Source organism: Achroia grisella, unplaced genomic scaffold (assembly GCF_030625045.1).
Source record: "Achroia grisella isolate CSIRO2021 unplaced genomic scaffold, CSIRO_AGI_Agris_v1 utg445, whole genome shotgun sequence".
NCBI lineage: Eukaryota > Metazoa > Arthropoda > Insecta > Lepidoptera > Pyralidae > Achroia > Achroia grisella.
The window spans coordinates 1,964,669-1,991,900 of record NW_026712860.1 but is presented as its reverse complement, the minus strand read 5'-3'; the positions used below and the strand labels follow the sequence as shown (position 1 = coordinate 1,991,900).

Genomic DNA, 27,232 nt, shown 5'->3' with positions numbered 1-27,232 from the left:
CATTATTGTCAATGTATGTATACACGTGCCTGACATACAAATTATGTCTTGGTTCTTAGATAGATGTGCAAATTATAAACAAAATCTCTTCTTACATACTGCAATATAATCGCTAATAGAATTGACGTCCTTCATATCGTACTCTTCACTTATAATCCCGTAAAGGCGCCGCTGACTCGTGATACGAACGTACAACGCAGCCGGGCAGACCACTAAGTGCCACAAATCCCCTGTACAGCACCCGCACTCGATAATTCAGTTCTTACCAACACCTACCACTGGTAAACACGTTCCATTCGGGATAAATACAAAGTTGAATATTTTTTGGATATGGCCGTGATAAATCTATTTTTTTCAATATTACTCGTAAATCGAGTAACGTCACAAACAAGCCAAACGACATTACATCCAGAGAGCGCCGTAAATACATTACAAGAAAACTCAAGAGAAACAGTTCTTGCCTTGCAAAACCGACGAATCCGTGCAACATCGGAAACGCCGCCTAAGGTCGGCGCCGGAAACAATCTGAATGCCGTGGAAAGTACAGTGTCGAACGACCGACATCTACCGCAACAGCATTACCAAGCAATCTCCGCGATTTACTCAATCAACACTAAAGATAAAAAATATGACGCAGATGTAAAAAATAAATCTATTCCATCAAAAGAAATGTTGCTAGAAAATCAAATTGCAAGAAGAAGTATTTTAAAACCACTAGCATTGATTAGGAATAGTTGTTTAGAAAATAATTTTACAGATAATAACCTTACTTTACTTGAAACTTCTAAACATATTAATGATCATAACAATGATATATTAATTATTCAAAATCGTAAAGAAATTGGAAATATATTGAACAAACGAGAAAATAATAAGGTAAATAACCCGACGACAATAAATACATGGTTTGACAAATACGATAGCTTAAAAGACATGAAGATGGAAGAGAGGAGACAACAGAAACAAGATTCGATTCTAATTAAGCGAATCACACAACCTACCACAACTACAGATATCATAACAAACAAAGAATCAACAACTACAGTTAAAATTACACCAATGACAAAAGAAATATTTAATGAAACAAGTGAAATAATGAACGTAACTCAAGGTACAACTTTAATTGGAAATAATATGAAAGCAAGTTATACAGAAGATTGGTTCGAAATAAATGATAAAAGTAAAATAAGATTTAATAGTTTGCCACATAGAGATAATTATTTGATACCAGAACTTAAACTAGAAAATGGATTCTATCCTTTCGCATTCATGTCTGATTTTTTTACACTGATTTATCCCTTCGATTTTCCAGTTGGTAAGTAATTTCGTTTATTTTCGTTAATATACGAGTATCTCATAATATATAGTAGACACTAACTAACATGTTTTCCGCAAGCTCATGGGATAAAATAATGAAGAAAATGTTAGTGCTCCTTGACAACATAATTACAATTATGAATTCATAATAAATATTAGTGATGCGAATAAAACTGAATAGTTAACTACGAGTACTTACTTATTTTATAAGTCAAGCTTATTACTATGTATGTTGTCCTGTATGCTGTTAGTGGTGTATAAAACATCATAATAAATTATAGCCTTACAAGAAAAACTAACCATCCTATCCCGTAACGGGATCCTGACGTGATTATACAGTACTTGTTGACATTTTATTTTCAGGGCTTATAAAGGATATAGTGTGGGGAAAATTCACATTTCCATATTCATTTTTACAGGTAATATTCATAAATCTTAATTTTTAACATCTTTATTTATGTCTTCTTATTTTCATTCCTTCAAATAATACTTTGAAAGAAAAGAATCCTAACATACAATTATTAATTTTTATTATATTTTGATAACAAATAATTAATAAAATGTAAATGATTAGGATTATATAAAACATAGGTACTAATAGTAGGTAAATAACATACCATTTAGTATTTTTAACTACTAACTGAAATATGAAATTTTTGTAGTTTTTTTAAACATCACTTTCTTATCACACGTATGTCGCTTAATTGTCTGGAATCAATAAATATTTAGCATTTCTTTCAAAATCATCATATTGCCATCTAAAACTTTTTCAAACATAATAATTTTCAGCGAAATCAAATGAATTCTATTTCACGTCAGAAATACAAGAAATCTCAAAATTTATATTTTCTTAAGAAATATTGCAAATAATACACGATTTAAAAAAAAAGGATCTTCAAATAAATACTACCTTCTCTGTTTATAGAAACATTTTGTTACATCTATTATTTTCCCAGGCGTTTAATTATGTTAAATAGAATTTATTTAATTGAATTTAACAAAAAAACATCCAATATTGACACATTTAATAATGTTTTTAATAATTCAATAAATTGTTAAAACATAGTTTCTAATATATTTTTAACTTGAAATAAGTCGTTTATTAGAAAAAAAATACGATAAATTACAATGAAGTAGAAACGTTCATTTGCATTATTTATTAACTATATATATATAATCAAACTACAAAAAGTTCATCTTTGGGCACCATAACAAAGAATTTCTTCACACTATCACTGACTCGATCTGCAGCTCTTTTTACAAATGGATCTCCAAATTCTTCAGCAATTGTTTTCCAATTCTCATTCATGAAAGAAAGAATACTGTTACCTAAAACAAAAATAAAATTAATAATGTCAAATATTTAGGAACAATGATTTGATGTATAGTATTATAATATATACAATAAAATTACGTATTAATTGAACATATTCTATGTTGCCAAAATCAAATCAATCATATAATAATATTCAATAGAATAATTCAAATTATTAATGATTTTTATTAGACTTAGTTTCTTCATTATTGTCATGTAGTTATAACTTTTATTTAAATATTTTTATTGCAACTAAAGCATACTTGGCATGTGAATAATTTTCATTAAATAAAATAGGCATTTAGAACATTAAGTTACCACATAGTGTGACAAATAAAATATGTCATAATATAAAATAATATAGTAAGAATACTTACTCAATTCTGCATTTCCTTTAAACAAATTTGTAAGCTCATAATTGATTCTCCCATTGAATTTATGTTTAAAGCTAAAGTTCTTTATTACTCGATAACTGACTCCATCACGTTCAATATCTTCAAATTCGATTTTAGCAGCGCATGATAAATTAACTGTAACAAAATTAACAAATATATTTTCAATTTATTTTAACCCTGCAGAGTTATTAATTAAATTATTGGAATACGATACTGACTTCATCATCGTCGCTATCTGCCCTAGGTACACCTTATACAGAGTCGTCTTCATGTTTGACTTGCTTTTATTGCTTAAACTTGCTTTTGCAAGCTGTGTTTTGATTTGAAGGTTGGTATTTGAGTAAAATTACAGAATATTACAAATTATGAATTTAAAAATGTGTGTACTTAGAATTGCTAAACCATTAGTAATACCACAGTCACCATAATGAGTTAAAACCTTCAGTGCTGTTTAAGACCAACGTCTACATACAGTAGACGTTGGTCAATACTACCATCAAATGGACCAATTTAGTTGATTGTTGTTGCAATTATAACAAGAAGGTGTAATTGATTAAATAACTTCTTACTTTGGTACTTTTAATATATGTGTGTGTTTAATGCATACAATTTTCTCATGTAAATTTTTAATAAACATATTCTACATTAGCTAACCCGCGCAACTTCTTCTTCGTGAAACTTACTTGATATTTACATAAATTATGTCTTAATTATATATATCGGTCAAATTACATACTTTTTTTATTAATTTATATCTTATGTATTATTATAGTGTTTAAACTATATCACTGAGCTTTCATTAAAAATTGTTTAGTATTTTTTGCGCGAAAAAGTAACGAACATTCATCATTCTAAAGTTTGTGATAGATGGATCTATGAGTATCACAAATTTTAGCGTTTATAATATTAGTAAGATTCTATTTAACTTTGCAACACCATGCATCTACATCATTATATTAACCATACTCGTATATGTAAATTTGTCTTACTCCAATAGCAGGAACTGACGGTTTCAGTTTCACGTGCTTACAGAAGCGCAGAGGGGATTTAAGTTTATATCCAAGTAGACATAAAGTTAACATAATATTAATAGAGGATATCGTGGCCTAGTGGTTTCCTATCCGTCTTCGACGCCAAAAGTCGTAAATACAAATGTAGAAACTTAGTATGACAATTTATATTCTGGACTAACTGTCCAGTGATGGAAAAAACCTATAACAAATCATATTACCCGCATAATGTCAATATGTTTGTTGCGTTCTCTATAAAGCAGACAGTCGACAACGCCTCTCACCATTCGATCTGATATAAGGATCGTATAAAACAATGTTGTTATTTCAATATTAATAATACAAATATAAATTCTACACATACCAATCTTGATTTTAACGTCTCCATCGCCATTTATTGGGAACATCATAATTCTTCCATGAGCCTTATAATACCCTTTAATTGATACGTCACAGTGAACTGACATCCGTACGTGGTAATTGTCTACTCTGAAAGTATGAATATGTCGCATGATTAAAATATAGAGTTAACTGATACAACGATAAATTATTGCATATCATTATAAATAAAGTAATTTTTATATTAATTACTAGCTACTCACCCCGACTTCGCACCGGTGTACATGTATTATATATATGAACCTTTTTCTAGAATCAGTATTTAGCGGATATCATAGGGCCGCTATTAAGTAAGTCTATCTATTAAAAGAACCCCTTCAAAATCGTTTCGTAGTTTTAAAGATTTAAGTATACATAGGGATAGATAGCGACAACGACAGCGACTTTGTTTTATAGTATGTAATGATGATGATATTGGCTTATTATATTTTAAAATTGTAATAACAAAGTTAGTTTCTAATGACATAAAACTTCAAAATAATAATAAATAGTATTAATTTCATGTTTTCTTTTTGGAGTTTGACTACTCCTATTTATTATTTATTATATGTAGTGTTTAATTATTAGTCTTTAAAAAAACTTACCTAAACTAACTACTTTTTTAAAATTTATATTCATTCATTTTATTTATTTATCAAACATTTAATTATGCATGTATTATACATATGCAGTTATACACTTTTATTTTATATCTAAACTTGATAGGTAAATACTGAAACAGCTCAGAACTTACTTCAAAGAATCAATAATACAGTTGCTCATTCCACTTAAAGTTGAATTATTTAGCTCGATTTTCAAACCCCCAGGCAACAAAAATTCAGTATGATTATTTGTTATAGGGTCTATTGGAAGGACCCCTAATTCTGGTATACCTTTGGAAAACTGAGGAAGTGTCTCTTGTACTCTCTTTATCAGACATTCTGATGTTAATTCGGGGCACGGATGTATATACGAAGCTGTAAAATTGATAAAAAATAATAATGAATTATTGCTAAAAAATAAGCTAGTCTATTTCAGAGAAACTATCCAGAAAAAAATCCCTATGATGTGATGAAGAAAAAGTAAAAATACAATGCGAAATCAGATATAACCTTTTATGGTGAGATGGTCATGTACTCACATCTACTAAGAATCTAGCAAGATATGTATTTACAAAAGAAGTACAATTTGAGTGTACTAGGAATATTGGTTACTTAAAATTAGAAAATAAAATGTAGTATATAAATCCAGTTAAGACTTTCTAACTTATAAGGCCTCCATATTTATCTAATTGCAAATATAAACTACCCGTTTATCAAATAATTTTAGAGAAGATAATGTACTGGCAAGACACCATAAAGCACGTTACTTTAAGATTATTGAAAGCGGGAAAATAAAATTAAATTAAATGGTTTATTTTAAACAAGATTCTGCAGTAAATATCTAGTAAAACAATTACACAAAGAAAGATTATTGTAATACAAAAATAAATAATATTTTATGTGCGAACTTACGAGACACTCTTCCTAAAGCTTGCCTCCAAGACAGCGTGCTGAATAATGTCGCAAAATATATTAATTTATACATTACGGTGTCTTAATAAACAATAGCAGTACTTATTCTCGTTGTTACTCGTTCGTAACTAAAGACAAAATTTACTATTCAATTCCTTTAATATTGCTTATATTGCTAATTGTTATTCCGTAATATTTATTTATAATATTTTCGACGTTTGAAATTATGGCGCTGTCATTAATTGCCTTTCAGAGTCTATAATGAAAAAATAAAGTCTTTTTCACTTACATAGTTAGTTCTTCAATATTACAAATGAGCAATCATCAAGGACGTATAGAATGCGATTTACTATACACTATATTTACTATTACAGCTACATATACTCTCCTCTTATTGTACTGTGCTCTATTTTTCATGTTAAACAAAAGTGATAAAAATATAATACCTAAAACTCTACAAAAACATTTGGTTTAAATTATATCACATGTTTTATAGAGCACTTCTGATGTAAAACATATAGGTAAAAATAAAAAAACCTATACTTTTACCAAATTATTAGATTTTAGTTAAATACTACTTGATTATGGAACCATTTTATATTTGTATTGATATGTGGTCTGAGATCTGTCCTAACATACTATAATCAACTAAATAGGCCTACGAAATCTTATGTTATTGTTGTTAGCATTGGATCACCATGAATTAATTTATAAAGACAATTATTTTTCATGCACAGTTTCAATTGCTTTTTAAATAGGTATATTTTCAGAATAGTACGTATAGATAGAAATTTGATACTCTTTTATAAACCTGTCGCCCGTATTAAGTTTAATAACTACGACAACCCTTGTGTGAACACGTTATTGACATTTTAAAAGGTCTACTTACTGGAACTCAGTACGTATAACATACATGGAAATGAAAATTTCATATACAGAAAACCAGATTAAATTATATATAAAATTTATACATACTTTTAAAAATTTTGATTGCCTATTATATTTGTTTTCGATAAAAATTTAACAGTTTTATTAATTATTCAAAAGTTTAAGTTCTCAGTATTATTGATATATGAAATATACCACTGCGATAGATGGATAAACAGACTAAGTTATACCATAAGGATCCTCTTCTATCTATTTGATTCAGAATACTAAAAATAATAACCATAACACCGCTAAAGCGTAATAACGCTGAAGGTACCCACGCCTAATTTACTGAAAAGCACATTTCTCTTCCGCTAAGACATATTAGTCATTTCATAATTACATCAGCTTTTTTCGGATTATATTTAAGTCTGCTGTGATTTATTGAACATACTTCTTAAACAACAGCATCGTTTGTCTTAGTCTTCTTAGCAGTATACCCAATGTAAAAGTACCATTCATATAATAAATGTACCACAATAACTCATTATGATTTCTCCACAAAACTTAACATTTTATTAGGCAATATACAACTCAACAATAATAAACAAATGCACATGAGTAGTATAGATTACATTATATTATACACCAACACCTGTGTCAGGAAACATTCTGTTGATAGATAAAATCTTCAGATAATCGGGAACGTACAGACAGACGCCTCTGGGGACATTTTTATGTAGAGATTAGTAAAAATATTACCTGCCTACAAAGTGGTATATAGATGTATAATGTAAAATATTTAGCTATATAACATATCAATGGTGTAACATAAAACTAGATAACTGAATATTTTACTTGGGTATGAATTAAAAGTTATTTTCACGTAACATTTTTGTTACATTTTTGTCACCCTCCCACTTATTTTAGTACATTCATTTTTCAACTAACCAATATTTTGTTTTTTTTTTTTTAATTTTGAACATTTTATTGTTTGTTAGTTGCACTAGTGTTACCCACTACCCACATAGCTATTCCTCACTGTTAGAGATAAGTCCACCTTTGCCAACTTTGTATATAATTAAATTTTCTACACTATTTAAAAGTGCAATAAAGAATATATATTTCAGTTTTATTTAATTTAATTACTGTGTACATATATATATATATATTGTTACTAAATATCTTCACTAAAACATTAAGTAATCTGTGCTAAAATTAAATATAAATCAACGATTGTTTTTTGCAAGTAGGTTTTACCGATAGGTTCAAATTCCTTAATATTGGTACTACTATATATTTTTTTCAGTAATAAGATTATTTTTGTGCAACAATTTTTTTTAAGAGGACAACTTTAGTCAGGAATATCATATTTATTAATTTAATATAATTTCATTTCAGTCAATAAAAATTGAATCAACCTTTCTTGGATTCATAGTTATATTCGCTTGCATAGCGTTAATTATGCCATCGTACCTCCTCATCTTATGTTTACTCTCAGTTTTTTCAAAATCAAGATGTGATGATGAAACAGAAACTGGAGCTCTATTCCCAGACGAACATGATTCAGGTTGCAATGAAAGATCATATACCTCTGTGACACTCTTCGTTGTTCTACTATGTTGGTATGTCAGTTATATACACAACTAGTATATATACAATTCAAGGAAGTAAATTCACATTTTATTTTTATGCAAATATATTTATTTTATTCATGGATCACTGGTTCTTACTAATACTATGTAATATTATGTTATCTGTGTTAATACCTACCTTAGTAATGGACCTACATGAATATTTTGAATTTTAATTTTAATATAATACTAAGTTATTACCTTTTTGTGCCTCAACCCTAGTATTAAATCCATAGCCAAACATCATGTACAGTTAATAATTGGGGCGAAGAAGGACATAGAATACCATATATCCAGAAGAAATAAAATATCTTGGAAAAACTAATTATAAACACATTTAACTTTTCAAATGACAATTTCACATAAAGCGCTATGTGAGAAGAGCTACTGAAGTTACTGTATGTCTGTGGAGACTCTAGTACGTGCAATTAATTTTAAAATATTAAGTTGCATCACATTAAGTTAAAACTTCCTTACTTCATCGTTCCCGCATCCAGTGATGAAGTTACGTATAAACTTTATTTAAGTGCAGAGACAATTTCGTAATAGTTTGTTGTTTCAACTGTAATAGGCACTCTGTAAACTGCCGCATAATTGTTTATTACAAACCTACAATATAACTGGGATAAAGTATTTTTTTAGTTTATTCATATCTGTAGTAAAACCGCTTAGTTTAGGAGTAAACGCCTTTGTGTATGTAATATGTCCAAGATTAGTAATTTATTAAAATAATATGAAAACGTCTGCCAAATAAATCTCGTCACACTCTCAAAGAAATATGATACCTGAAGTAGGCTATGGGCTATGGTAACAGTTTACCATCAAATGGACCTGGATGGAATGTATGCTTGTTTGCCACCTACGTGGTATAAAAAAAATATCAGCCAGCAATTTGATGGTATTGCAAAGGTCCTAAAGAATTCAAGCTAATACATAATTAGATCTGCCTATAAATATACCCTTCTTTATATTTAGTTGAAGTTGATGTTTTTTACGTTGGTTCAGACACAAAAAGTAACCAAATATCGTCAGGACATGATATTTAAAATTAAACTTAAACATAGGTTTATATAATAGTAATACAGCACATGTAATGGTAATTGATAGATAATAAATACCTATAACAGTAATTGTTACTTACCAGCATTTTAATATCCGGAATGGCAATAAGCAATGAGCAAGCGCGTACAGCAGCGGAAGAAAGTCGCAACGTGGTGAATTGCGCTTGCGCTGATATTGCCTCCTGGCTCTCTGCAGCTGTAAGAGATTTACACCACAGTCTCATCCCGCCTGTTGATCTCGTGTTAGATGCTTATGAAGAAGATCTTAACAGTGAGTATGCAATAGTAATTCTTAAACTTGCCTGTTTAATGCACGACACTATTATAATTAATGGGATATACATATATTATGCAGTAGTCGGATATTACGTTGGACAATCTAGTGAGGGTAGTTGGTTGTCAAAACTGCTGACACTGCTGATGATGACAAGTCAAAATCTTTACAGTGAACATACTATTTACTGCATGTATTACAATGGCTTAATTTGATGCACCATCCCAATTGTGTACCTATAAAGATATTGTATATATACTATAAACAATATAATGTAGAGATACACTTAGTACAAAAGTCGATTTTGTGAGTACCTTAGTGTTTTTCGTTGTTAAGTAGCTTTGTAGTATGAGTAGATTTGAGAGGTGACATATGGCAGTAAATTTAATGGCTACAGGGATATGACATATTAGTCCCCCGGAAGTCAGGCGTTCCATGATTACGTGATGCCCGTGGAGATTTTTGTGACAGTTTTTTTTATTTTGGTACAATATAAGTTTTTCCATTTTTTAGAGAGAAACGTTAAGCAAAGGTACCTGTGTACATTGTCTGTAGATGCAGTGCACACCTGCTTATTGATATGATCTTCATCTATGTGATGGGTCTATTTTAATTTTAGTTAACAATTACATTACAATATTTTATGTTGTTACTACGGTAATCATATTTATAAAAGCACATACTTACGTAGTAATATATACAAAATGTGAGCCAAAAATGCTCAACCCAAACCAACTTAATATGTGTTTGTATTTTATATTTCCATACATGTTTTATCACTAACGAGCTCGTCCCGGGCAAGTGCTATATCCTCCTTCTAATGCGAAGGGCAAACCTCGAATTTCCGGGAAGAATTTGATGAGATACATTCAGTGATCCTAAAAAATAAACTGTTATATAAATATATTTTGTACAAAAAATAACAGATATTTTACCACAGAATACTATACTATACTATACTATAATATACTGTAACTGTATATTACTTTTTGTGTAGGCATAAACCATTTCTATTGAAGAATAACGATACACAGTATTTTCTAAGAAAACAAGTTTTTATATAGGCTTAGTAAAATAGATCGGTATTATTTAATATCAACCGATACTTTTAGGTCTGTAAGCGATCTATATATAACCAAAGGTATAAATCCGGTTGGCTAGCGTGGTATAACATTGAACCTATTCCTTCATATACCTATCTAGAGAGACTGTAGCACAAAGTGTCATAAACTTGTTACACTATTGTAAACTTTCAGAAATTGTCATGTTAAAGAACATCTTAAATTGAGACTTAAAATCAATATAATTCTTTATTAAATATTCATTCATAGACATAGAGCTGCTACTTGGTGATCCTATACAGCATTCGATTGCATCTGAAAGTGGAATCGACCTGGTATTCGACTCATTAGCTGATATCATAGAAGGTATGTAGACACTTTATTTTAAAGTACTTCTTCGAAAGGAAATATGTTGATGAGAAGACAATAAACAATTACTTTATTTACATATTACATACGTAATATTATTATAATTTTAACTATGACTGAAGAAGTATAAATTACTATCTACCTGACATATGACATTAATAGTAACGTAAAAGAAATAGGAAGCTATGAATGATAAGGAATGAAATATGTATTGATGACTATTAGGTATACACGATATCTCAAAACAGTTCAAGTTTTATTTATTGAAATCCTTTTTTTGAAAGACATTTTTTATATTGTAGATATAAAAAAAAGTCGACTTTTTATAGTTTAGCTTTTTATATATTTGCCTCCAATCACTTTGTATTGTTAGCTATTTTTGGTAGTGGTCTGTGATTTGGAAGTGAAATTACAGGATAAGAGGCATGATATGTTAGTTCTTTGGAATGGCAACATATGAGTGGTTTTACGGGCGTCACATAATATATGATGTTTATAGTACGGTTCATGCTTACTATTTAGGTAAAAAAAATCCAATAGTTACTGAATAGGATAGAATACCCCAAAATAATCATTCAATTAAAAATTAGTTATTACACAGATTCATTTCTATAAAAAAATACCAACAAAATTCTACCACAACCTTCAGTGTCTAATATACCCTTATCTTTCAGAAACCGAGGACCTTTCTACAAAGATATCGTCTTTACGCGGAGTTAGCGTTCGAGCTGGAAACTTAGCAGCATCTGCGGCGGAGAGGATCAAAGAATTGGCTAGACAAATAGAGAACATGAAAAAAAATTGTATCTTAAAAGATGCACCCTTGTGTGATACAATCAATACAAATTCATTAACGCTCAAATTGAAGTTCGAATTGGTAAGGTACATTTAATTTTTGAAAGGCACATCTACCATATAGAAATGACTTTTCACGTTTAAAATTAAAATGACAACAATTATCTACAAAGAAAAACAAGTGCATTAAATATTCTAAGCAATCGTTCTGAATAAAAATTTCTTTTACTTATTGGACATCAATATAAGTAATTTTTATTCAGAATGATTGCTGAACTCAAAGGATTGCGAAAGGTAGGCTAAGAGGACTATTTTTGAAAAAAAATGTTTAGTTATAAAAAACATAAACTCCTTTTTACATTATATAACAGGATTTTTTATTCAGTGGTTATTAAATGTACCCGCCTGCGTTACTCGCCTATACTGACTGTTGACGGGGCATCAGTGAGGGATGATGGGATGAGATGAAGTCAGGTCAATTAGCCTTACGTGGACTAGGACTTAACTACGATGGCTTCCTGGGGCACCGTGGAAATCAACCTGACATCTTACATTGCTAGCAATAAGGCCAATAATCTATATTACTGACAATCCCTTCCCCTTACCATAGTTATTCCAATTAGACTAAACAATTAATAAGAAAAGAAAACAATCAATATAAATGAACGATCAGTTGGGCTTCAAGTAAACTGATTTTTTCTTGAGAGTCATTAACGTACTCGTATAACAGTGCATACAGGAATATCTAACATTTTCCTTTATATATTGTTCCTGTAACGTATCTATGTTTGTAAATTAGTAATATTGTAAAAGTGATTTCGTTCATTGCGGTGGTGGACATTCAGATTTTTCGTATTTATTTTGCAGATACTCCAAGAGCAACAGTTGTTGCAATTGCGTTCACTAGGCGTGGATAACATGACCAATGCTATCTCCGCTGCTAGGAAAGAGTTCAAAATGTTGCCATCCGCTGTATCAATACAAACAGAGCTAGTTAGAAATGGTAAGGATTATATTTCGATTAATTTTGGGTCAGATATTAAACATATAATTTTCTGTTGACCAACATTGTATCGGTCGATATATTTAGGTATATAATAAAATATTATAGTTCTCTAAAGTTGCATATTGTTTCTAGAATTTCAATTAAGCAAGTTTTTTTTTGAGCTAAATACTTTATGTTATGGGAAATTTTGTACAATATATCACTGCAAACTTAAGAAGCTATACTTTTTGACCCTTTTACAGTTTTATTATATGAATACTTATTTCTTGTGTTCTAATTGCCTTGAAGTGTCACAGAATAATAATGTTAATCTACTATTAGTAAGTATCAAATTATCTTATACAAAATGAATGACCTCCATTTTCTGACGTACGTAATATATACGTCGTGGTATATGTAAAATAAATAATTTTATTTCACATAATATAAATGAAATATAAGTTAAGACATTACAAATTAACGACAGTTGATTGACAAATGACGTAAGGATTATATTATCTGTAAGTAACAGGTACTTAGAAGAATCTGTTGCTGTGATTTCTGACTTTCTTTTGTTTTTGTCCGCTTTTTGGAGTTTCAAACAGTTGGAATTTCAATCAAATTGGGGATATTAACAAAAATAGTGATATTTTGTTATTGGTTTTTAAAATATATTCGTAATAATTTTACTAAGTATATATTCCATTCTATTACAATATATTTAACATTTTAACATAGAAAACTTAGCTAAAGACTTTGCGATGTTTTTTGTTCAACACTGGTCTATATAAATGCATAAACTTGTACATATGTATTTATTTATTTCCAGATATACAACGAGATGTAGAAACTCGAAGAGAAGCCATTCATAGCTCCTCGAAGATACTTAATAATATTGTTCGTTATTTAACATCAAGATTACACGATTTAAAGCGAAGATTGGATACTGGTCTTGATAGAATACAAAAGTACGACTTTTGGCGATGGATTCTTATGTTAGGTAAATAGTTCTATCCTTTTGTATATACATTATATTCATATGTTTCTGTGAAAGTAAATTTAACTTGTAACGACAGTATATACACCTTTATGGCTTTAACGAGTAGATATATTGTAAGGAACATTTTTAATATTAAAATGTATGACATTATTAGAACAACATGCTTTTAAAATGTGTAAAAATAATTAGTATATAGTCATCATATTTATTCTCTATTCTATTTTCTCGTATCAACTGCGTTTTGATATTTGTTTTCGGTATGTACTTTCTTTCTTATACTAATTTAATTAATCGATTTTACATTGTGCGATAACATTAAATATAACATATAATAATATATCTCATAAATATAAATAACAATGCGTAAAAGAATAATATGCCTCGTCATTTCTTGCTTTTTACTTAAGTGTAATGGAAGAACACTGACGGCCCATATGATTTTAGACATCAACAGATGCTTATCAAAACCCGTCATTTCATATTATATAATACTATCCATATTCCTATTCTGGAGGAATATATACCCTGTAATTTCACTGTCATATAAATCTTTCAAATCATAACAGAGGTTAAAAGCCAGCTACATGCAAACAATTGTACTGTATGTACATCTAACTCGATCATAATAAATCCTCCTCTAATATGAAAAACTCGTACCCAATAGTCGCATGAGATAATACCATGTTATAATGATTTCTGAAATAGATTAACGTAATATTTTATATACTACATTTTTTTAAATTACAGCTTGCCTCACAGCTTTTGCTTTTGTAATGCTAATGTTATTACTTAGTATGATTTGTGGATGCACCCACGCAAAGGATCACGGCGTAAGGACATTACAAGTGTAAGTATTTTCTTATCATATTATCCAATATAATTATTATAATTCTAAATTTAAATATTCGTAAGACGCTACAATACTTTTCATTTACATAATGATTCATCAATTGTTTACGATAAATTGATAACTTTAAATTCTATGTTAGTACATTTATGTAAATACATACGAGTATATTATTTTTGATCCCGTAATGGGAATCAACCAAACAACCCGCCTCGTAGCAAATGATATACATATATATGGACAATGAACATATTAAAAAAATACAGGCTATTATGAGTTTCCATTCCTGAGAACTAAAGTATTATGCTTACATACCCTGTTAATTTGACTCCCATATGGCTTTAAACCGGAATACAGCTTGCTGAACAAACAGCTAGAACGAAGTGGAACTTACGAGTACACCTACGTGGATACGCATATATCTAACTTTGTATAAAGTTTCCTTCTAGTAAATTTACGATTGGGTTGAACTTATGTTCTAAGTTTGAACTAACATTTGCACCATCGCACAATCCTAATTTTTGAGTAAGATTAACACAAAACATTCACCATTACAATACGTTTAGCATCACCTGCGTAAATCATTATTCATCCTTTTTGTAATCGATTTGACTATAATCCGTATTATGTACCTTATTTTTCTTGTTTATCAAATATTATTTATAGGTACTTTAATGTAATGATTTTTTCATAGGTCTACAGTATGTCTATGTTTTGTATCATTGGTGTTGTGGACTGTAGTCTCTGCGACATTTATTATTATGGGACATGCTGAGGTAATTAATTTACTTTATTTTTATAAACATACACTCGTAAATATGATGTTAGGCTTTATATATAAAAAAGAATCGTTGTAAAATGGAAGATATAATAGCAAATAATTCAATATAATATATTTGCTCATATAATTGTACAGGCGTTGTATATTATTCTTTTCGTTTTCTATAACGTATGTAACTTTAGTAATATTGAGTATGTTTTAGCATAGATGGACTAAAATTAGACTTCCTTTTAAACTCTTGGGCGTGTAACTTTCACGTAACGTTCCTTATTACGATTAATAATTTAAAACAATGTAAGGACGTACCTACTTGTTCTTCACGTACTTGTATGAAAGTAGATAATATCAATATTTGCATTAAATAATTCGCTGAATACAAATACCACTGATTCATTAATAATTTCCACTTACAATTCTATAAATTGTAATAGCTATGGAATTTAAAATTTAATCCCTTAATTTATTGCATTGAATACCTACTACGATTACGAGTAATAATGTTAAATGTTATTCCAATTTGAGTTTCATTTATTTATACGCTATTAGAACTTAAATAAATCACGAATTATATTTTGATGCTAATTAGTTATTATGAACTCCATTGCTGCTCATTATGATTGCTATTGTTATTATAAGAATATTTTGTTTACTGAGCGTTAATAATTAAATAGCGGTGTGGCTAAAACAGAATATAGGTATTACTTTGATGCTCATCTGTATCTCAGTATACAGACTATTTTGGTCTCTATTTACATCTGTCTATAGCTATCTACATATAATAAGTAAAAGTATAAAACTGTATCTCTGATTGATGAATAATCTTATATACAAAATTCTCGTGTCACAATGTTAGTTACCATAATCCTCTGAAACGGCTTGACCGATTTTTATGAAATTTTATATGCATATTCAGTAGGTCTGAGAATCGGCTACTACCTATTTTTCATACCCCTAGGGGATAAGAGTTGTCCACCCTTAACACTATTTTTTATTTTTGGGCAACTTTTTTTATTTATAGTTATTTATAATGTGACATTAAAAATACAACTCTAAATTTTCACCCTTCTATCACCAATCTCTATTTTTTTATACCGTTATTAATTTATATGGCAAAACAACGTTTACCGGGACAGCTAGTAATCTATAGATTTAAGAAGGCATTAAAATTATTTTACAATACGTAGATAATTTTAGTGTATATTCATTCATTCGTCACAAGACCTTTATACATTGGTATGTAATAAACTTAAAACGTTTTCTCAGGTGTACGTTTGTCACGCATTATGGGACGCACCCCAATATGAAACACTTGTAGCTCTTCTAGATAGACCTTCACCGTTGCTGGAAAATGAGGAGGGTATTTTCGATGGTATCTTTAGAGAATTAGATAATGTAACAGTCGACGTGTCTATAAAAGACGTATTAAGGTAACAAATTATGTAATTTAATCTTTATAAGATAATGAGTTACTTACAGACTATAATGCTCTAGTCTACAACATGTATTTTCTATATGTAGTTAAATTTCTAACTAAATTTTCGAAGAAACTCTAATATATAACTAAAACTAGAAATAGCAGTTTTATCGTGGTAGACTTTGTAGAAAGACTCGTAGATAGACAGAGTTACCCACGTCATTTACGTGGGTAACTCTGTTTATCTACGAGTTTCAGCTGCTATGTTTCGGTTGAAGAGTGAGTGAAGGCTGTGAAATTACAGGATAATAGGTATAATATCTTAGTCATCCAGAATGGCCAAGCATGGTACCACGGGCGTCGCATAGTGATATCATAGTTCTACATGTGCATAAGAGACGGTTACCACTTGTCATCAGGTCGGCCATCACCTTCTCTGTCAAGTAAGCTTAACCCTCCATAATAGAGGACACAAATACAACAACTGAAATATTTGGCCTGTTAAGTTTTACATTTCACTACGACATCAACAGTTTAACTTTAACCACCCTATCTGAGAAAAGCAGTTGTAAATCTATTATAATATCAGTAATTCCAAAGTAACAATTTGTTGACTATGAATAACTCGAAGAAACATTACCGGATAGGGAAATAGGTTATTTACTGACCGGTACAAGCAAACTCAGAGCGTCATTTTAATAAATGTTATGACCTCAAATTATGAATTATAGACAGTCCTTTAATGTAGGTGACTAAGAAACGCCCTTTATAACAACTAACGACCTTCATTTAGCAAAGAGCATTAAATAACTGAAATTTTAATAGTCAATTCAAAAAATATTTGTTCATGTAGTATTTGTTGTACACATATATATTGTGATAAGTTAAGTCTACGCATACATTCAGTTAAATCTCTTTGAGACTCGGCTTTTAAAGTGAATTATTACGTAGTTAAATATTACATACTTGATAATATAATTGTTAAACATGAAAGGCTATGAAATTGTATAAGTAGCTTATTTCGGGTATTTGAACGCACAGTCCTGTAAATTGTTAGCACTTTAAACTCCACATTATTTGACACAATATAAAGCATTTAGATTAATTCAGAATTCAAAATACCAAAATCTAATTTAGAGTTTAATCCCATTCTCTAAATTGGTTTTACTATAAATCCCTAATAATACTAAAATACATACGTTACGCTAAAATACGTAATTAAAATGTTATAGTATACTGCAATTTCAAAGCTATATAATTAAAGTGCATTATATTTTATATTTAATTAAATATATTATTGATGAATTAAACGGCCAACACTAAATACCGTAATGAAAAGGCTGTATGTGAAAAAAAAACTTTTAGTGGAATGATATTCCATTTTAACAGCTTTCTGATGGAAAGTATCAACTATCGACTATATACAAGAACTCCAATACCTTGATAACGTCGTCACGAGATGTCCGTAGTAACCCTCGCCGGAGGAATATAGTACCAAGGCTCACTGTCACACCCCTCAAAGCGAATACAGCTTATAAACAAGCTACTTAGCTGCAAAAGTAGGTGATAAAGACGTACCCACAAAGACACCAAGTCTTCCTTACTTTATGAAATAATTATTATATCAAAAGATTTTAATTTCGTAAGATATAATAATATATTTTTTTCTTATATTACGAAAAACATCTATATAATTTTTTTGTGTCTTGTAAAGGGACTGTGAAAAGGATCGTCCGGCCTATCTAGTATTCCAACTAGATAAAATACTCGACGTAAATAAAGAGACGTCATATTTCGAATGGCAAGAACTACAAACAGACCTAGCCAGACTGTCTTCTATCATAGACGTGGGATCACTAAAGACGATATCCTTGAAATTTAATAAACTTCTGAACAACATGCTTATAGTTTCTAATGTTAATTTAGCTAATTACAGGTAATATACATTTTAGCTTATTTTAATGATAAAAACTGTAACTCTGCTAAAATAAATAAATACCAAATCATAAGGCATTGCGATTTATCATTCGGTAGCGATAGATTAAATATTAGGTCAAATAATGAAATTTTAATAAAAATCCTATATCATGCACTTAATACTGAACTGCATTAACTCAAAAATTTAAAACATAACTTTAATAGTTTTGCACTTAAAAATTCAAAATGTCAAGTCATTTCTAAAATTAGTATTAATTACATAAAATAGGCAGAAGTTTAAATTCAAAAGTATCTATTAATAAATAAATATTTTTAGTACTAAGATTTATACTATATTTTCTTATAAATTTATATTTTTGTACGTAAGAATGGAATATAACGGAGCTGTGGTTGGCAAGGATTTGCCATCATTAGTAGACCAACTTGAGAATATCGCAGCTCAAGTGTCAGACCTCACTACCGCAGGAAGATTGGAGACTTTGGGTGAGAAACAAAATTGTTTACTCGAATAAAATTAAGTTCTGTATGAAAACGTACGGCTCAAGAGTTGTCTTATCTACAGATTATTTTATTTATTCTGAAACTCCATTAGTTCTAAATATAAAATTACTAATAATAATTTTATTAACGTTACAATATTAACAGAGTTTTTATTATTATATATACACATGTTCACAAACTGATGTGATACATAAACATATAACTACAAGTCAATAAATTTATAGGCTCAATTTTTTTAATTACGGTATTACCATATTTATTCTTATTCGACTTATTGTAATTAACGAGCATATAGATTGTTATTACAGAAAATGAACAACTTTGCATTAATTAATTCGAAATATATTTCATTATAATAATATATCATAGTATTAATACGCATTGATACAACTGGACAAAGTATTTTATCTCATAGTCTGTGACCAGTATTAAAATAAATTCTTATATAATGCTCTATTTTTATTTCATGTATTAGCTACAAGAACACAAAGATTGTATCTATCGAATATCAAACCACTGGAGCAATTGCGAGCTGAAATAGTATTTAAACTGACAGAATTAGAACTTCAATTGATGCCATTCAGAAGAAAACTAAACATATCACTCAGTCACATCCACACAGCGCAATATTACATTGATAATCAAGGTGAAATTATTGCTCAAAAGGTGAATATTGTCTTCTAAAATTATTAACGATTCAATGGAATACTCAGTCGAATAATCTTGGCTAATATTGTTATGAGAAAGTGAATATAATAATAACCTTGAACAATTCTCACAGCATCATCTAGTCCCAAGTTAAGCAGCGTTTGTGTTACGGATACTAAACAACTGACACGAATGGTTAATTTTTTTTTTTGTTATTTAATAAATAAAATAAAAAATCACACATCACTCTTTTTTTTTGCTTGAATCGAATCGCGATCATTTGAAATAACGTGGTATTGTACATCGCTGGACCACATAGGCTGTTTTTTTTTACTGCATAAGTACTAAATCAATTTTTTTTTAAATTCAAGTAACATAAATTTTCAACATTGGAATATAATTATAATTAGGCAGTTAATACATTATCGTCTGCGTCTCACTCTCATGTATATCTGCCGAACACCTTGTATTTTAAACTGTGTCCCTGTGTTTGATGTGTTAGGTAGGTATATTTTCAATGCCCTTCTTACCCTAAGAAGGGCATTGAAATTATAGGGCACGATATTTTACCACGGATATCACAAATAAGTTTTGTGACGTCTGTAGCGCTTTACATATCTACGACCATACTTGCCACTTGTCGTCACGTAGACTGTCAGCTTCATAAACGTTTACTGAATTGATGTTGATAAATACGATGGCTTACTCTTTTGCAGAAAGTTTCAATGTATATATCGCGTTTGATATCTCATACTGCTGGTTGGCGAACACACGTTCTTCAGTCGGCTGGCAAACACGCGGCTCGATGTAAACCTCTATTCGCCGTATATTCTGCAGCGAGGACTTTGTTATGCACAAGATATATCGCTTCTATGGTGAGATTTTTATTAAATAAACGGATTTTAAATATTAAAAGTAACCCTTTAATTTTGTCAAGCACCTTTATGTCACAAAACAGGAGGGTAACATTTATTTTGTCTAACAAAAATATCACTTGAAAATATCATTTAATGTTTAATACGGTAGGTATTAAACATTAAACGATAAACAAGTCAAATATTCAGTTCACCTACGACCTCTTGGGTGTATGTCCGAGTCTACCACTCTGACCACTGTGTTCTCAAACAAACCTTTATGGTATATTAAAAAAATATTGTTAATTTTATATTATAATTACTATATTACAGCTAACTTGAATCTATTATTATGTCATTGAAAATATCCATACTAATGTATCATGTGAAAGTTTCTATCGGTCCGTTTGTTCGTTACCTTTTTACGCTATACAGCAAAACGGATTGTAATGAAATTTGATATAAAGATACATACACCTACATGTGCATAACGAGGTCGAATATTGGGTATCTTTTATTTTAAAAAATAATCTGGAAGGGCTGAATATGGGAATAAAGTCTATGCAGACGATGCCACGAGTAACAGATGGTAATTTATACTTGTTCAATTCAATTTCGTCTAGTTTTACGATATTATTATGTTAATCCAGTTAAACATGTGCAAGAAGTTAATTATTGTCGGAGATTCTAGAAAGGTGCCCACCTTCATAAGAGTGATTTAATTTTAATTGCGATAATCAATATGGTATTGGATTATTTATTACACGATTTCTTCTCTCAGCTAATCTACATATAAATAAAATTGTAGTATCTCTATATTATATTGCAATGTATCACTTATGAATGGATTATCTAGTTATGTATTAGTAAGTCGTAGCTGATAAAAGTTTAATACCATGAATTATGCCCAAGAGTTAGTGACTTCAAATCTAGCTGACACCTAATAAAACATTTTGTTACATTTCTGTATTACTCTCCGGTAAATGTTATTCTAATAACAAATGATAAAATAATTCTAATAACGCCATCTGAGACGTTAGATTCAAATATAAACAACCTAAATTTGTGCTTGTCAAAACTGTCTGGGACAACAGTCATGAAGGTATTGTATCTGGCATCTAGTGAAGTGAATACTGGTTACAATTAGAAGTCAATTATAAAAAAGATAAATAGACATATTAAGATACAATAGGCGGTTTTATCGCATAAGCCATTTCATCCATACAATATTTGTGTACAAAAGAGAATACAGAAAGTGATAGTTGGCGTAAGAATGGACTAGAGAAATAAAAAAAGGCATTGCAATACTATATATAATAATAATAACTAATATATACTCAATTAGTAAATGTAATATTTTCTGGTCTACTTAGTGATACTATGACGATTTTCTAGTTTGTGCTGTGACTAACATGCTTTAGGATTCACGTCGAGGAAGTTGCAAAACTAGTTTCCTGATGAAGTATTAACATAAACAATCTTCCACAATTTACTAAATGGTCAGACTAACTGACCAAAGCAATTAGTTATTTTGAATATTTGTTGTACCTTCTAGTAAAGTGTGTGTATAATATTTAGGTTAAGTAAACAATAGCTATGTAAAAATAGACAGTAGGCATAGATATAAATATTTAGAAATACTAAAAATTAGTACAATTAAATGAGAGGGCGACAAGTCCTACATGAATAAATTTTTTTTTTTATTTTATTTCATATAATTTCATTGTTTGCAATTAGTAAATTGCCAAGTCTAGTCCTTACGAATATTACAAATTTGAACTATTTATAACTAATTATGCATTCGACTACAATCCAATAATAAGAATAAGATTATTAGTCAGATGTCCCACTGACACAGTCGACATATACCTGATGTATTCTCACGTTCATAATTATATACAATACATAAAAGACAGGCTTCCTTCGATGTGCTAACCAATTTTACGTCAAGTTTCATTATGATATCGTTTAGCCGTTTTGTCTTAAAATGTAAACAAAGAAGCAGACTAATATTTCAGATATATAATATTACTATAGATTCTTAGTTACTTAGAATATATTAGGTATATATTTTTACTTCAACATCCCATTCAGTAAGTATATAATTCAACTACAGTATGTACATAGATAGCCATCTTTTAAATTTCATCATAACACCAAATCATAATTAATTGGACTTACAAGTTCAAAACAACTAATATCAAAATTCCTTTCGATTCAATGAAGTGTTGAAATTGTTCATAAACTTTAATGTTTAATCGTTTAATACCTGTAATCTCCAATTTATAAATCATCAAATTGTATTCGTGAGTTTTCATTTAACATTTATTTACACTTTGTCGAGTTGATGACTCAGAAGTTAAGCCTGCTCTTAAATTATTTGCCAACAAATCTGAATTTTAACAATCAGAAACAATAATAGCTAAACATCATTACGACTTGAAGTTATATAAATGTTATTGTAGATTGAAATTTTCTTAAATGGTGGAAAACACCCGTGAAACACCCCCCCCCCCCCCCACCTTTTATACGTTAAAATTAATTTGAATAATATTGCTTTTTAATTAATTATGGTAATGGTATAACTACCCCTAATTATGTATATCTTTTTAAAATTCCTTAAAAACCGCTTACATGTTTATAATGTACATAGTATGTGTATAGTGTTAATTATGATTTGATTATGATGATTTTTCAGCACGGCTGGTGGGTGTGTGGTTTACTGCTAGGCCTTATATGGTGTACAATATTAACGCCATTATGTGTGAAACTCTGGCGAACATACAGCTGGAAGATAAGAGAACATGAAGCCATGGCTTTAACAAATTTAAATTCAGGGTTTGTATACGAGTATTCATAATGAACAAAGGATATTACTACCAACACCTTCATTATTGACATAGGCAGAATTGTTGAATACTTCAACATATACATAAATTTTATATAGTCTCCTAAGAAGAAGTTGAGATCTTATAAAAATACTGGTTTCCATAATATCTACAGTAATTTCCAAAAAGGTATGCCTTTAGATTTTAAAAAAATCTCCGAAATGGGTAATGAATCGACAAAGATATCGTATACCGTATACCCGAATACTACATTTTTTATTTCAAATCATTGATAATAATAAATCTGTTAATGCGGCGATACTCGATTCTCTCTTTTGCTTCTGCATATCTTATAACTACATCTAATATGATTACATAGAAGTAACTTACCTATCGACAAAAATATAAATAAAAATATCACTATCATAAGTCATTCAGCGAGAATTTCGTAAGAAGTGTATTAATATTGGACAGTTATCATTTGTATAGTTTAATTAATTTAGACTCTTTATAGATTAATAAAAGCACAAAGATTAATCAATAAATTGTGATATAAGATTATCTTTATCACTTTAAGGAAATAAAACATTTCAAGTATTAACCCAATAAGGCTTTATTAATTAAATACAAACAAATAACCTTGTAGTACTTACTATAAGATTGCTTGATGTCGCCGCCTTTTGTATTTTTAAAAATCGTAACACTAGTTACTTATATTTAAGAAGCTTGTCCGGCCTCTCTCTCTCTAATATAATATTATTTTTATTACAGTCAACAAGAAACACCAACAACTGCGCTTTATGATGGCAGTAACTGGAATACTCCGGGGTATTAAGTTTATATATATATGTTTAAATTAAGCACATATCATATTATTTTACCCCTCGAAAGACTAAAGTAAAAAATAAAATTGGAAACTAGACACTTATAGACTGAGTACATATAAGATGTTATTCCAGCAATTATTTCAAATTTAGAATTTCATTATAAGCAGAACATATAACTGGCCACATAAAAAAAACTTTGTTAATGACTGTCCATGAAAAAAACACTGATAAGAAACCAAAAATAGGTTCAAGATACGGTAATTTCGCCATAGATTTAAATATACTCAACAGAATGTTGAGTTCACTGCAGCATCGACATTTAACAATGTCTCTGACTGTTCCATCCGCAATAAAAGTCACACTTAAACATAAATGATCATTCCTAGAATCATTTTCTTCTTCAAAAGTAATAATTTTAGATAGTTACCTACTTGTATAGACCTCATACCTATATGAGTGTGCCTACTATGAATGGACTATAGACACTTGATCAGATATCTTGTCACCATGACAGTCACATATTTGCCTGCCTCATACACGTCCATCAACTGTCACTCGAATCAGCGTCATTCGACATAAACAATCATGTAGTTAATTAACCATATAATACGAAGTTGCTTTATAGCTACTTATTATAATAATATCTATATTAATTTAAAACAAAAGTCAATTACCTTAACTTGCCAATAAATATGTATTTTGAGAAGTGTGAATTAGTGATAGTTATAAATTTAAGATGTTATAAATCTTAAGATATATGATATCTTAATAAGGTTATAAACGCGAAAGTTTGTAAGTATGGATGTTTGTTACTCTTTCACTCAAAAACTACTGAACGAATTTTGATGAAACTTTACAGTCATAAAGCTCATAAATCAGAATAACACATAGGCTATATTTATATTTTTAACTAACGCGAGTGAAACCGCGTGTACAGCTATTCGTATATAAAAAAATCTAAACTCTTAAGATATCGTAAAACTTTAATCTTTTAGCTGTATTTCAAATAAAAACAAGGCTTTGATTACTACTTTATACACTCCAGGGACGACCCAAATTGAGACCAAATCTAAATAAAAAGAAAAGTAAAGAAAACTTATTTCTCAGAAGTCATTCTTGGAAATTGTATTAGATACGTATTTCATTATCTATATCAGGATACTATACTCAAACTTTTAAAATATACATTTGTCAAAGTGGCTTTTTTAATGGATACATATGAAAATGTTCCGCAAACAGTACTAACGGTATATGCACCGGACACCAGTAGAGAATGATACCATGTGGATTTGCAATCTGTTATCCCATTATGGAGCCTTCACCAGGAATTATTCATGATAGTGAGAGTGATCATGTGAAGGTCAATCTAATTAGTGGTAGTGACAGTAGGTCCGCCTCGGCGAAAGGGAATTGTTAGTAATGTGAACGAATGACTTCATTGTGCTATATTGTGCTATATATGTATATTGTTTTGATAGACCCTAGTTTTAAAGTACTCCTGTATTCCATAGTAAATAAGTAGTGTATTGTATAAGTAAATTAAGGTAACAAGGATGGAATTTAATATATTTATTATTTAAAAAATGTATTTTGTCAGGTTTACCTCGGGTTCACTATTCCGCCTCCATACTCGGTTCATGCGTAATCATACAATATATAGAGTGAGAACGTATGTTAATAAACATATAACATTCTTTTCAGACCACCGCCACCACCCAGATGTGACAGTTGGTGATAACATAAACAGAAGACATTGTGGTACAAAATGAATCTCTCAAGTTGTAGCTATACAAGCTGACAATATTTCAGATAACAAAGTATCTACAAAATTGACATTTCATAGGGAGTAATCTTAAAATATCCAACGATATCAATATAATTGTAATACATAATTAACATAGACTTCACTATGCAACTTGATTGATGTGTATGATTAGTCTGAATAATACATTAATTTATCATTAATAAATGTAATAAAAACATGCACCTAGGTCTGTGTTTTTTATATATTTTTGCATGAAGTCTTTTACATATTTTTGATGTCTATCTATATCGATAATAATACCTTATATTTTTAATGAATTTAATTCATATTTTATATCAGTTGTATTTGTTACTATATACCTATTCTGTAATTACCCACTCATTTTTACATACCGAGTGTCTTATACAATGTAGACACGCAAAAAGTAGGTAGAATATATTTGAAATTCAACAACAACTTATTTCAGTCATGCATTAGACTCTAGACTTGGTTGAATTTCAAATTTTTTATATTGCATTATGTGACTGTGAAACGAAACATGTGCGAGTTTGTTACGACCAATATTACCTACTTACTTGTATACATTAATGAAAGATGTATTTTATAGAATATTTTCGTAGTAGCTTTGAGTGCGACAATCAGGTGGCCTATTTTGTTATACGAAATTTGTACCTAATTCATTTTTTTATGATAATGGCATTGTCGTAGGCGGGTGCCTACGCTAACGGTATGCTCTGTTGGCCACCAGTGAAGGATGAGCATGAAGTCAGGTCGGTTAGCTCAATTCGTTGCTAATTCACTAGTAGGTTAAACTGACGTGGTATATTATTAGCAATGGCCCATTTTCTCATTAC

The 27,232-nt window shown here is 29.7% G+C and overlaps 1 protein-coding gene across 1 annotated transcript; it reads left to right on the top strand.

Annotated features, from left to right (window-relative positions):
* Positions 1–330: 330 nt before the first annotated feature.
* On the top strand, positions 331–26,548 carry LOC131845018 (prominin-1-A). Its single transcript, XM_059194035.1, has 18 exons — positions 331–1,315; positions 1,681–1,736; positions 8,198–8,421; positions 9,575–9,762; positions 11,097–11,192; positions 11,870–12,072; positions 12,858–12,993; positions 13,805–13,975; positions 14,723–14,822; positions 15,517–15,598; positions 16,867–17,030; positions 18,732–18,953; positions 19,323–19,438; positions 19,932–20,122; positions 20,821–20,979; positions 23,657–23,796; positions 24,558–24,614; positions 26,315–26,548. Exons 1-18 carry the CDS (start codon positions 331–333, stop codon positions 26,346–26,348), a joined length of 3,324 nt encoding a protein of 1,107 aa, XP_059050018.1. The 3' UTR covers positions 26,349–26,548.
* The last annotated feature ends 684 nt before the right edge of the window (positions 26,549–27,232 follow it).